Source organism: Chroicocephalus ridibundus, chromosome 3 (assembly GCF_963924245.1).
Source record: "Chroicocephalus ridibundus chromosome 3, bChrRid1.1, whole genome shotgun sequence".
NCBI lineage: Eukaryota > Metazoa > Chordata > Aves > Charadriiformes > Laridae > Chroicocephalus > Chroicocephalus ridibundus.
Window position 1 is genome coordinate 95,274,223 of NC_086286.1, and position 12,693 is coordinate 95,286,915.

The 12,693-nt window shown below is 40.2% G+C and overlaps 1 protein-coding gene across 3 annotated transcripts in view; it reads right to left on the reverse strand.

Annotated features, from left to right (window-relative positions):
- Positions 1-12,693, reverse strand: part of KCNQ5 (potassium voltage-gated channel subfamily Q member 5) — a 306,072-nt gene that overhangs the window by 66,449 nt on the left and 226,930 nt on the right. For all 3 annotated transcript variants that reach the window (XM_063330168.1, XM_063330167.1, XM_063330166.1), the window contains exon 3: positions 9,084-9,210. In XM_063330168.1, the coding sequence (XP_063186238.1) occupies positions 9,084-9,210 (127 nt within the window). The remainder of the gene's footprint in view (positions 1-9,083; positions 9,211-12,693) is intronic.

Here is a 12,693-nt window from a genome sequence, read left to right on the forward strand (position 1 = left end):
CTTGTACACAAGTCTTTTGCTAAAGTAGCAGTTGGAGTGTAACCATTCGAGGCACGATCATAAAAATAGAGATTTTCTGCAATTCCCACTGGACTACTCTGCCCATCAGTCACTTTAGCAGTGCTGGTGGCAGCACACAGTTCCCTGAAGGGATGTAAAAGAATGGAAACATCTGTGGAAACTGAATTTCTTCAAGCTTTGTGATCACTAATAAGCTTGTTGCAAGGCTGGATGAAGACACCTGGCAATCAATTTGACTATACTGAACATAACAGTTGGCCAAAGCTTGTGTTTTAAACTGTCAGCATTGCCAGTTAACAAATTAAAGCTGAGCAGACACCAGAAAACCGCGTTGGAAGAAAACAACACTATCAAAAGCAACTGAAAATGCCTATTTTTCTAAATGACAATACAGCCAAGCAAAATGAAACCACTGTTTTTAACTGACTGCACCTATGACCCTTTTCCTGGAGAAATCTTTCGCATGCAGAATGACCTGAACAGAATTAAACTAGTCTTCAGCAAAGACAGAAATAAAGTTATAAAATTAAACAGGCATAAGACTAATAATTATAAGCTAAAAGCACCAAAAATGGAAAGACACACATCAAATATAAGATAGCAGCATGTTGCTTGCTGTCATAGGCCACAGGGTGAATGTAAAAGGAATGAAGTGATCTGTGCACAAGGATTAGTAAAAGTGTAATTATTACAGAAAAACGTGAATGAGGTAATTGCTCACAATACAAGACCTAGGGCGATCTACCTGATCTACCTGATCACCCTAGCGACTTGGCATTAGGAAGCATTTCTTTACTGAGAGGGTGGTCAAACACTGGACTGGGCTTCCTAGAGAGGCAGGCAATGCCCCAAGCCTGTCAGTGTTTAAGAGGCATTTGGACGATGCCCTTAATAACATGCATTAGCTTGGTCAGCCCCAAAGTGGTCAGGCAGTTGGACTAGATGATCGTTGTAGGCACCTTCCAACTGAAATTTTCTATTCTATTCTATTCTATTCTATTCTATTCTATTCTATTCTATTCTATTCTATTCTATTCTATTCTATTCTATTCTATTCTATCCCATCCCATCCCATCCCATCCCATCCTATCCCATCCTATCCCATCCTACTCTTTCTCACTACATTTCCCATATTTGCTTGCAAAACCATTCTAGACAGATTCCTGCAGTATATGCCAAGCCAATAACTCCGCTTAGACCTCTTCAAATACCTTCATTTGGGCTCACAGGTGTGAGGCTGGGACACCACGAGAGAAAGCGCGATTTGATTGACTAACACGGGGAAGAGTAGTTAATCATGGCTCACATAGTCAAACTGACAGTTGTCTGATGTACCACACTGAAGCATTAACATTGACATTTAAGTTAACATGCTGCCAAAGCACCCCTAAGTAAGTATAGGCATGTTTTTAGTAAAATAGAAGACCCACTGAAACTGGCTTTGGAAATAAAGTGGTACCACAAGCTATGGGTATCGCATCCCGTGAGAGGCTGCACGCATGCCAAGGATAGAATAACAGGCAGTCGCAGAAGTCCAAAATAGCAAACACCTAGTCTAATAGCATGCTATTTTGGACCAATATGGAAATGTTCCTAACAATTCAGATTTCTGCCTGGAGAGCATAATTTGCTGCTGCAAAAGCAAAACCTGCACAGCCACCGATCCGGCAATTCCTCTCACAGAGGAGCTATGGGAAAGAGCTGGCGATGATCTGAGGTGGGAGTTACAACGAATGTCACACACTGAAGCAGCTGATCTGCAGTGCAACATCTAGAAAAAAGCCAAGAAAGCTGAGTATTTCCTTGCATATCAATTAGGCTCTGACATGTTAGTCACTTACTTCATTAAAAATATCACTTTTTTTAGATGCTAGGAATGATAAAATTTGAAAAACAAACCAACTATTTTACTGCTTTTGAGACTCCAGATGCTGAGGTAGGCAGATAAGTGAATGCGGCACAATCCTGTCTACTTCTAATTTCCACACCGGTGCTTACAGTAGCAATTACTGAATTTTGGATTGTAGAATTTACATGTATGTATGGAAATTTGAGCAACTATCTTGCCTATGGATATGATGGGAATTCAGCATAGTAAGGCAGGATATGACCATCTCAACTCAAATAAAGACAGGTAGTGAAAAGAAAGGTATTTCTGTAACTCTTTTCATATAGAGGGCATCTCTGGTAGCAATGAGTTTAAAGGCAGTCTCTAAAAAATGTGAGCAAAATTGAACATACCAAGTCTAAAACCAGAAAATGCTGACTGCTTCTTGGTCTGTCAGTTGTTTACCTCCTTCTTACTGTACATTTCCGAGTCACTCAAACCTTGTGGCTCATAAGCAGCACTGGAAATTCTAGAGTATACATCTGTAATATTTCACAATATATAGTATTTTATAATGCAGAATTTGATAATATTAAAAAATATCATATATGTACTTTCCGACATTCAAATATGAGAGATCATCAATCATTTGAAAGACTCCATAAACCACTTACAGATTCTGAGTGCGCATGAACAGAGCACCTCCTTATTTCTAAATAATTTAACTGTGACATTCAACTTCAGGAGACTTTCCTAAAAAAAGTGAACTGAATTAGCAGTCACTAAACATATTAGTGCAGGTACTCAGTTACATTAGTCTTATTCGGAATGGACATAACTACCTCATGCTTGGGAAAATAACATCAATAGCCTTCTAAGAAAGTAATTCTAATATCACAAATAAATTCTTTTTTAGTAAAAGGTCTCTGGCTTTTAACAGGCTTTCTATCACAAACCTGTCTTGATTCTCTGATTCTTCACGTCCCAGTGCTCTAACCTATTTCATCCATGTCTATTTAACAATGACTGATTATTCTTTGGATGAACAAACTCAAAGTTTCTCACGTAGCAGATAACTACAATTAATACCAGGTGACGGGGTAAATCAGCTTCTCTCTCTGGGCAAATTATTTATTGATGTTTGGATAGTTTCAATGGCTCTGAGAGATCGTGATTTTCCTCCCAAAGCAAGAATTTAACCATACTTTATCCAGAAACAGTATTATTGGCTATTCTGCATGTCTGGGGGAGAGAGTGCTTCTAATTTTCATGATAAAGAAATAAAGATCCAGATTGAATATAAAATGCCTTTCCTCAAGAAAAAGGAATTGGCTTGTTTCCATGAATTACTTTGACTTCCATTAATCTCTATTTTTCAATGGAAAATAATTTCATCAGAAATCTTACGCTGGCCTTGCTGACCTCCTTTATCACCAGATACCTCAGCAGATGCAGAGGATGCAAAAAAAGCTCAGCCCTCAGATCCAAACCTCGAACTCCAAGCCTCATGAACTGTGACACTACCCACAGCTGCCCAGCGGCAAGGAATTTGTCAGACACCTCACTCAGGTTGCCCAATTCATGGTCTGCACTCCTCTAATCAAGATAACATGGTAGTGACACTAGTGTAAGATCAAAAAGCATGCCAATCAACAAATCATAGAATCATAGAATCATCGAATCTTCATGGTTGGAAAGGACCTTTGAGATCATCGAGTCCAACCATACACACACACACAAAAAAAAACCAAACCAAAAAAATACCCAAACAACCTACAATCTCTGCCACTAGAGCATGCCCTGAAGTGCCACATCTACACGTTTCTTAAACACCTGTAGAGATGGTGACTCAACCACCTCCCTGGGCAGGCTGTTCCAGTGCCTGACCACTCTTTCAGTAAAGTAATTCCTAATATCTAATCTAAACCTCCCCTGCCACAACTTCAGACCATTTCCTCTGGTCCTGTCATTATTCACCTGGGAGAAGAGGCCAACACCCACCTCTCTCCAACCTCCTTTCAGGTAGTTGTAGAGGGCAATGAGGTCTCCCCTCAGCCTCCTCTTCTCCAAGCTAAACATGCCCAGCTCCCTCAGCCTCTCCTCATATGGCCTGGTCTCCAGACCCCTCACCAGCCTGGTAGCTCTCCTCTGGACACACTCCAGCACTTCAATGCCCCTCTTGTACAGAGGGGCCCAGAACTGAACACAGCACTCGAGGTGGGGCCTCACCAGCGCTGAGTACAGAGGCACGATCACTTCCCTAGTCCTGCTGGCCACACTGTTCCTGATACAGGCCAGGATGCTGTTGGCCTTCTTGGCCACCTGGGCACACTGCTGGCTCATGTTAAGCTGGCCATCCACCAGCACCCCCAGGTCCTTTTCTGCTGGGCTGCTGAACTCTTTACAACATACAGGAAAGAAATTTCAACAGGAACTGCATCATACCAAACTAGCAGATTTTTTTTGAATAGCAGACACACAACTTCTAGGAAGAGAAGACCAGAGCTTGATGCCTTACTCATAGCAAACAGTACCTTTCTCAGCAAGGGGGGCAGTACCCAGCAAAAGTAAATGCGAAAGAACAGGGCCCATAGATGATATTGAGAAGACATTATTTTTCCTACACTTTTCTAAAAACTGCACTGCCAGGATTGTCAAACACAAAGATGTGCCACTAAATATTGGTTTTAAAAACCTACAGAATTTGGAATTGATTTAGCCTAAAGAGCACCTCTGTTCATTGCACATAATTATGGCCGCTGAAATTATCTGATGAACTTTCAATTTCCAATCTTAATACTACTACTACTGTTACTATCAGAGTACTTTCTGGAGTGAAGTGGGCAGCATGTTCCTGAGATGAGTTCAAGTCAGGGTGGCAGGAGACCCACACATGGAATTTGCTCCTCCTGGAACTTGGTGTTGCCAGGATTTATAATGAGATGTGATGTGAGTTGTGTCTCCTTGGTCAAGTATATACTATAATTACAGACCATTGCTGGGTTATTTAGAGTTCAAATTATACTGGAAAGGGGCTATTTAAATTGTTTATCAGGAGCAGCAGATTTACTATCTGTCTGTATTTAAACTATATAATGTGTCTAAATACCAAGATGACAGACACACTATGTATCATTACATAAATATATTGAATTAATTCAAATTAAAAGTTCAGCAGATCTTGTAGCACACTAGATATGTATTTGTTTATAAAGGTTTGACAAAAGTGCCATATGATGGTTCATTACCACTCTAATTAATGAAAAATGGATCCACTAATACGCAACAGCCGCTGCTATCACTTAATGCTCTGAAACAAGGTTTGCCAGCCATGAAGTTTCAGAGCCTGATTACAGATAATGGACTTTAGCTTCCTGTTGGGAATTTGTTCATTCTGCAGCCTCATCAGAATTTGAACCTGTGACATTTCCATCATGCTGTAGCTTGACTAGAGGTAAAATAGAAGCAGCTGTAGGGAAACTGCTAAGGGACTAACTGAAACACATGAAATCTTTCGCTGGGCTGGACCACTGGGAAGTCTAGTTACCCTGGAGAAATGCTATATGCTCCCTGACTGGCTTTACAGGGAGGGGATGCCTTACTTTCTTCCTGATTAGGAGACATCCTCTTTTATAGCAGGGATCTTTGGGGAGCATGGCTTCCCCTAAGACATGGGAAGACACAGATTTTCCCTTGGGCATTGTAGCCCCTGGCACCCAGGGGCAGCAGTTAGGAGATGTGATGCCTTGATTTCTACACCTCTGCACAGCATAAACGCAGCAACGTTGCTCTACAGTGCCAACAGCCAAGCTTCAGACTGATACGCCGGAGAAATTTAGGATTTGCAGAAGCAAGTACCTCTTTACATTAAGTACCTGGGATGGTATGTTGGTGTGCCCTTTAGAGTATGTACATGAGCTCATACACAACCAGAGAAAATGAGGGATGGCAGGTAACTCCTAATACAGAACAAAATAAAAACCAAGGCTTAATACTACACTGTTATTCCCATTTTCACAGACATAAACAAGGGTACAAAACTGTCAAATAATTTGATCGATATCGTTACTAACCTGGTAGCACACAGAGTTGCTTGATGAACTAATTTGTCAGGGTAGTGACATTGTAGGCACACTAATGTAAGCCCAGAGCTTTGGCCCTGAATAATTTTTTGCTGGTTATTAGGTTATTAATGGAAAAAAATAAGGGCTGTCTGAATGTGACCCTTAAGGCAGTCCTCAAATTTATTATTTCTAGCTCTTAGGCCTTTCCAATATGTGATTTGTGTTTGATCACAAAAATAATCAGAGAACAGATCTGCTGAAGACACATAGCAAATTTAATTAATAGTAAGCAGACTAAGTCTGCTAAAATATTATTGTTCCAGTGTAACAATAAGCAGAAAGAATAACTGAATGGATGAGTAAGTAAATAATTAAACAAACACATGAAAAGTAATAGGCCGAAAATGGCCATGTGCTTTTAAGGAGACCTCAGAACTGAGTTCACAGAGTTGAAGCCATCCCTGCTCCGGGCTGAACAAGCCCAGGTCCCTCAGCCTCTCCTCGCAGGGCAAATGCTCCAGCCCCAGTCATCTTGGTGGCCTTCACTGAACTCACTCCAGCTTATTGACATCTTTCATATATGGTGTTGGAAGGGGCATATGGGCTGCAGTACCTTAGATATGGACTGATGAGTGCCAGGTAAAGGGAGATAATCACGTGTCTTCATCTACTGATGGTGCTCTAGCTAATACAGCCTGTCGGCCTTTGCTGCTAGGGCACATTTTGCCGTGACTGCAAAGTTGAGGTGCCAGGCAAGTAGTTACCTTACGTAGCAAGAGCTGCAAGATGACTTGCTAAAGGTTCTTCCTGTAAAGATCAAATCTGTAGAGATGCTGAACATCTGAAACTCCTCTGCTAACGGATGCTAAAGTCCAGAAGTTGACAAAACTCAATCATCAGCAGAAGAGAGACACAGAATAATTAATGGCAAGAAATTCAAGCTACTGATTTAGTTTCCAGCAGCTGCACTAGTGGCTGTATAGTGTTTTGCAGAACAAAGTTCCCTTTTCATCCAATGATCCACCTTAGGAAGACATCCACAAGCAAAAGACTGTTGGCTACTAATTAATTCTCCTAGCAAGTGATGCAGCTGCAAGAGGAACAGAGAAGATGCTTTTAAGGGTACAGATAGCCTACGTGAACCTATGCACAACAAGGTGAGCACATGAACTCCAAAGAAAGGAAGAAAAAACACAATCAAGTGAAGTAAAACCCAACGCTCGCTGAGACCTGTGCCAGGAGACCTGCCTGAACTATTTCACAAAGAGCAGGAGGGGAGCTACGAGCTGTTTAAAGAAAAGGGGGAAAATCTACATCAGTCGCCCTGTGATAACATGCAGAGTTTTGGACAAGGAACAACCGCTCCATTCACTTTTGCTGGGAATTAACACCTCAGACTGAAGTTAGTCACTGGCAGAAAATTTGCCAGTTGAATGGAGACAGAAAAAGGAGGAGAGACAAAAGCTGAATCAAACAAACTGCTAGTGTTCCCACACAATGGCATTTGGGAGAGCAGCAAACCACTCTGAGACGTCAAATGCTTCTGGTAAGCTCAAATTCTTTAAGGATTTGTATGTTTCTAGTAAGTTCTAAATGGCTGAAGAAGGTTAATTTTAATAAATTGACAGTCTAGTGTTTTCTTATGACTGTGTGCTGACAAAACCTGACTACTGCAAAGTTTCAGGTGCACCACAAAATCTTGTAGTAACGGTAAGTCTGTTTAAGGAGAGTAGCCGTGTTTGTTGATGCCAGAGAAAGTGAATGTCTGAATTTCTAGCTGTCCCTCGACAGGTGGCTGCTAAAGGCTGGGAAGATTTCTGAATTTTCTTTCGTCTTTCCTTTCAGCGAGGCATGGGAACCGCAGGGTGGGTGTGTGACCTGGCGCCGGATGGGGTTGGGTGAGGCACCTGCCCCCCTCCCCTGCTGCCTGACCAAAACAAGTCCCCATCCCCATACATCTTCCTCTGCCGCAGTGTCACACAACGGCATAGATGGGGGGGTGATTCCTTCTGAGGGGGAGACAGTCCGCGATGCCTTTCCACCTACTCGTGCACTTCTCCATTGCAGGAATTCCTCAGTGGGAGAAGGGGTGGATTTACCAGGGAATGAGGCAGAAGGCAAAAGCTTGCTTTACACATTAGCTCTAACCAGTGCACCAGTCTGCTATGCCACGGGACACTGCATAACTTTTTTTAGACCAGGATTGCACTCGTCTACGTGGCAATATTGTTATTCACTGTTACACTGAGACCTGTGTGTGTAACTACTATAAGCGTGTGACTCTGTTGTGCCAGCTGCTGTATAGAAGCATGGGAAAATATGCTTCCTGCCCCAATCAATCTTTAAGTTAATTTAAGATACAGCAGATAAAATTAAAGGCTGGAGAGAGGAAGGAGGCTGAGAAAGAAGTTAGGATGTTGATATCCTGAAGTTCCACAGATGTCCTGCAAAAAGCATTTGCTCCAAACCTTCAGAAAAATACGAAATTATTAATTTGGTTAGCCATCCTTGATTGCTGCCTTTATTGTGAAGCGGTTTTCCTGCACGTTCTTTTTAAAAATAGGGCTTTGACTGGTTGTGGGCCTATTCACCATCCTCAGAGAGAATTTCTAGAGCAAAGAAGGGGAGGAAGAGTCTCTTGAAACAGTTGTAGAAGTATGCTATAGCCTATGCCAGAGTCATTGGCAGAGCAGATATCTGGAGAGCAGCAATGCAGGAAGAAGCAATGTCATCAGAAGACATCTCTAGGCAGGTTTTCAAACTTATTGCAATGTATACATGTGTGGTCATAGAGGTGAAATAAGCAGAACAGGATCTGTGCACATATGTTCATGGTATGTATGCATGTATATACAAGATGTTTAATATTCATCCCCATTAAATGAATACCACTCCCATGATTTTCAAGGAGGTAAACTCTTGAGTTGCTCATTCTTCCAATATACATTCCAGCTGTACGACATCCATAGGAAGATGTCTCTTGGAGAATGTAAGAAACATGGGCTGACTGGTATTTAGGGACTTTGTGATTTTATATCTAGAAAAGCCTTGTGCAGATGACAGGTGACACGCAGCTACTCTGGATTTCCACCTGATTACTGTAGTAGAAGTAAAACAGAAGGAGGAGCGTATATTTTTATCTTAAAATAAACTAGAGCTGGGACACTCACCTATTACACAGAATGGTTTCCTTGCAAAGCGCAGTCTTCCTTGCCATCCTCGGTATCGACAACAGCATCCAGCAGACCAGATACGAATAATAAATTCCAAACCAAAGACAACAATCATGACAAATTCCTAGAAATGGAAAATAAGAAAAATGCCTGTTATAGAAAACCAACACTGAAGCATCAGGAAATTTATGACCACTGTGCGTGTCTACCAGTTTACCGTGAGCACCTGAAGATCACAAACCAAACTTGGGACCTTGTTCCCCAGGATGGTTGCGCATCTACACGCAAAACACTGTCTCAAGAGCTTCCTGGTGAAGGGTCCAAATCTAACCTGAATAACACCAAATGTCTGCTAAGATTGCCTACTAACTGATACGCTGAAGGACTGAATCATACTAAAAAAATACCAAAGCAAAATATTCAATGAATTTGGACATTGAAGATGAGACGACACGTAACTTAGACAGCTAGTGAAGCACACATATTATATATATACATTTAGGAATCAATTTGTTCCCAGAAGTAGATTAAGATACATGCAAGTGTAATTACATACAATGGGTATGTAATTGTTTGTAAGACAGTAAATGAACATTTACTCTAGGCATAACTGTCCCTGGACAACTTGTGAATGAAAACATTTAAAAATCTTGCCTTGTTTGTCTGGTTTGCTTCCCTTTCACATTGGAACCTTTAAGACTGTCCATTTCGATAGCATCAACCTGTATTTATGCAATTTTTACTGGTAGAAAATGTTCAATATAACAGTGAGGTCAGCAGAGTTGCAGCAATAGAGCTTGGAGCGCAATTCAGCTCCATACCTTACGGAAATCTGAATCCCTATAATATGCAGTGATACAGTATATACACATTGGTATGGAATTATAAACTTAATTTAGATACTCTTCTGGAATGCCATAATAAAGTTATGTGTTTTGAAGTGATAAAATAAAAATTTGTGTGTTAACCGAAAGATGGAGAAAAGTACTTGAAGGACCTTCTTAAGCAGTTCATCAAGAAGAGGATGAAAGTTGTATTTTATTTGGCAGCTGAATGTACTTCCACATCCAGGAGAAAGCTGTTCCTTGTCAGCCAATTAATTTGTTATTCCTACAGGATGAGGACTAGTATGGTACTGGTAAGAAAGCACTGCAAATGAATTAAATAGAGGAATATTTGCACGTGTAAGTTTGATCCAGTACTTACTTTTTCCCAATAAAAATTTTGCATGTTTTTAGACTGTGAGACCCTACAACTTTGCAAGCCAACAAGGTTGTAAATATCACATATGTCAACTCAGGCATTAATTTACCTGAATAAGTGGCATTATTAATATTGTGTCATGTAACGGTGTTTTACTAGCTTATGATTACTGGCAGTACATTGAAACATTGTGAATTTAATTTGCTTTTGCTTTCATAGAACAATTGGACAATGTAGTATTCCTTCCAAAAACATGTGAGCTTGTATAACTATATCACATTGAAAGAGTTTTTAGAATCTTTTTCAGTGTCTTCATTTCCAGTTTTGGAAATCCCATACTGAATTTCTAAATCACAAAAGCAGAAGAGATCCCTCTGCTAAAACTCAGCTAAAGAAAATGTCACTTTTTTTGGTTAGAAAAGAACACATGGAAAAATGACTGATTGTTTAAGTTTTTCTTTTTACTCATTCTACTACAAGACACTTCAACTTAATTCCATGGACAGAGTTATTGCACAACTTCAGAACGGATTATGTGCAAAATTGAAAAAGTGCTCCATATAGTAACAATAATTCTTAATAGTTGGCTACCATGGGGTACATTTCCTTGTAGGAAATTCTGAGCAGGCCAAGAAAAAAATGGACAAGAAGCCAACTGGAAAAAAAGGAAGAATATGTATTTTAGTGATTTCACTACCACTTTTATAGTGGTAGTTAAATCTTGAATTGTCAGATCTGGTTTACATGTTGTTAGAGGACGTCTCTGAATTTATGGGGGTGGATGGCAGGCGTCCAGGCCATTTGACATCTGATTCTCCTGACGAAGTTTCTTCTTTGGGGCAGGGGCAAGAGATACCAAAGGACAGGAGGCCAGCAAAGCCTAAAACATTCTTTGCTTCCAGTAAAATCTTTTACTTGTTAAAGTCTAATCACATTTCATTTGACTAAAGTTTCTCATTTCCCTGGAAAACGTACTGTGTGTACAGATGCATGAGAAACACCTCCTGCTTTGTAAGTACGCTGAAATTGTCACAGGCATCTTACAAGATCTGATCCACACGTGCAGGAGTGTGTCCTCTATCGTACTCTAGACCCCAGCAGGGCCTCCAATGGAGAACTGGCAAGAACAGAAAGTACTTCATATTCTGGAAGGACTAGCCTACAGCTTCAATTCAGTTAAATTAGTATCACAAAACTGCTGGTAGAAGTTGAAAAGAGGTAATTTTTTTGGTAGTTTAATAGTCTGGTTCCTATTAGTGCTATGCAGTTTTGTATTCATCATCTGTACTAGCATCAGCAACCACTATTTGCTATGCCTGCTCAGTTACACAAAGATGAAAGAAGTCGTTGTGTGATAAAAGCGTGTGTTTGAGAGTCTCTTCTACTACATGGTGCGCTCGTGTCAGAGGCAGAAATCCTATTTGTCTCCACACACACACACACACACAAACACATATACATGTACTACAAAGATAAACTTCATGGAGATATATCTATTCTGAGAGAGAAAAAAAGGAAAAGGATGTTTTCTCAATTTTTTTTTTTTTGGAGGGCAGAGTAAAAGTATGATTTTTCTTGGAGAAACAATGCGACATATCTTTGTTCATTCCTTGAGAAATGTAGTTACCATTTCTAGCAACGTTAGGAATTTATGCATTAGTGAATTTATGCATCTCTCAAAATTAACTGAAGTTTCTACTACTTAAGTAAATTTTAACAACAGCTGCTACAGCTATAGTGACTGAGCTCAAATACAGTAAATATGTCTCTGTACACTGGAAGGCTAAAAGAACTGCTGATTTTAAAAATACGGTGTATGATTTTCCTCCACACATAGCAAATTTCTGGAGGTTTTAGAATGCAGTATAAGCTTTAATAACAGAAAAGACACCGAATAAAGTGGAGATGGGGTTTCACACTTATTTTTGCACTTTCTGAAATAGTGATGTTTAAAAATGATCCCTATATCCTGGTCACTCCTACTTCCTCAAAGAACAACTGATTTTGAAGGGAATACATATCATCACGAATAAAGTTAAAAGGAAAAGGATTTTCCTAGAAAATGTGAATGCGTTGAAACAGAAACGCCTCATAGTAGTACATATGACAGTTTTGTTGTATTTTGGATTGGCCCAGGTTGACACCAGAGAGAAACAAAGAATCCCACCCCACTGTGGAAAAAGTAATGTTTTAGTAATCAGTGTGCTCAGTCACAGTGTAAAGTCAAATCTCTGTCAAGGTTAATGCAGGCCAGGGAACGACATTATTTTTTCCTACGGCAGCTGCACGGTCACGAGGTTCTTGGTTTTCCATGGACAAAAATTGTAAGGATGCATCCCAAACAAGATCGGGATATTTTTTTAAATTTCATTTGGAACGGCTTATTACAAAATTAAGCATAAAT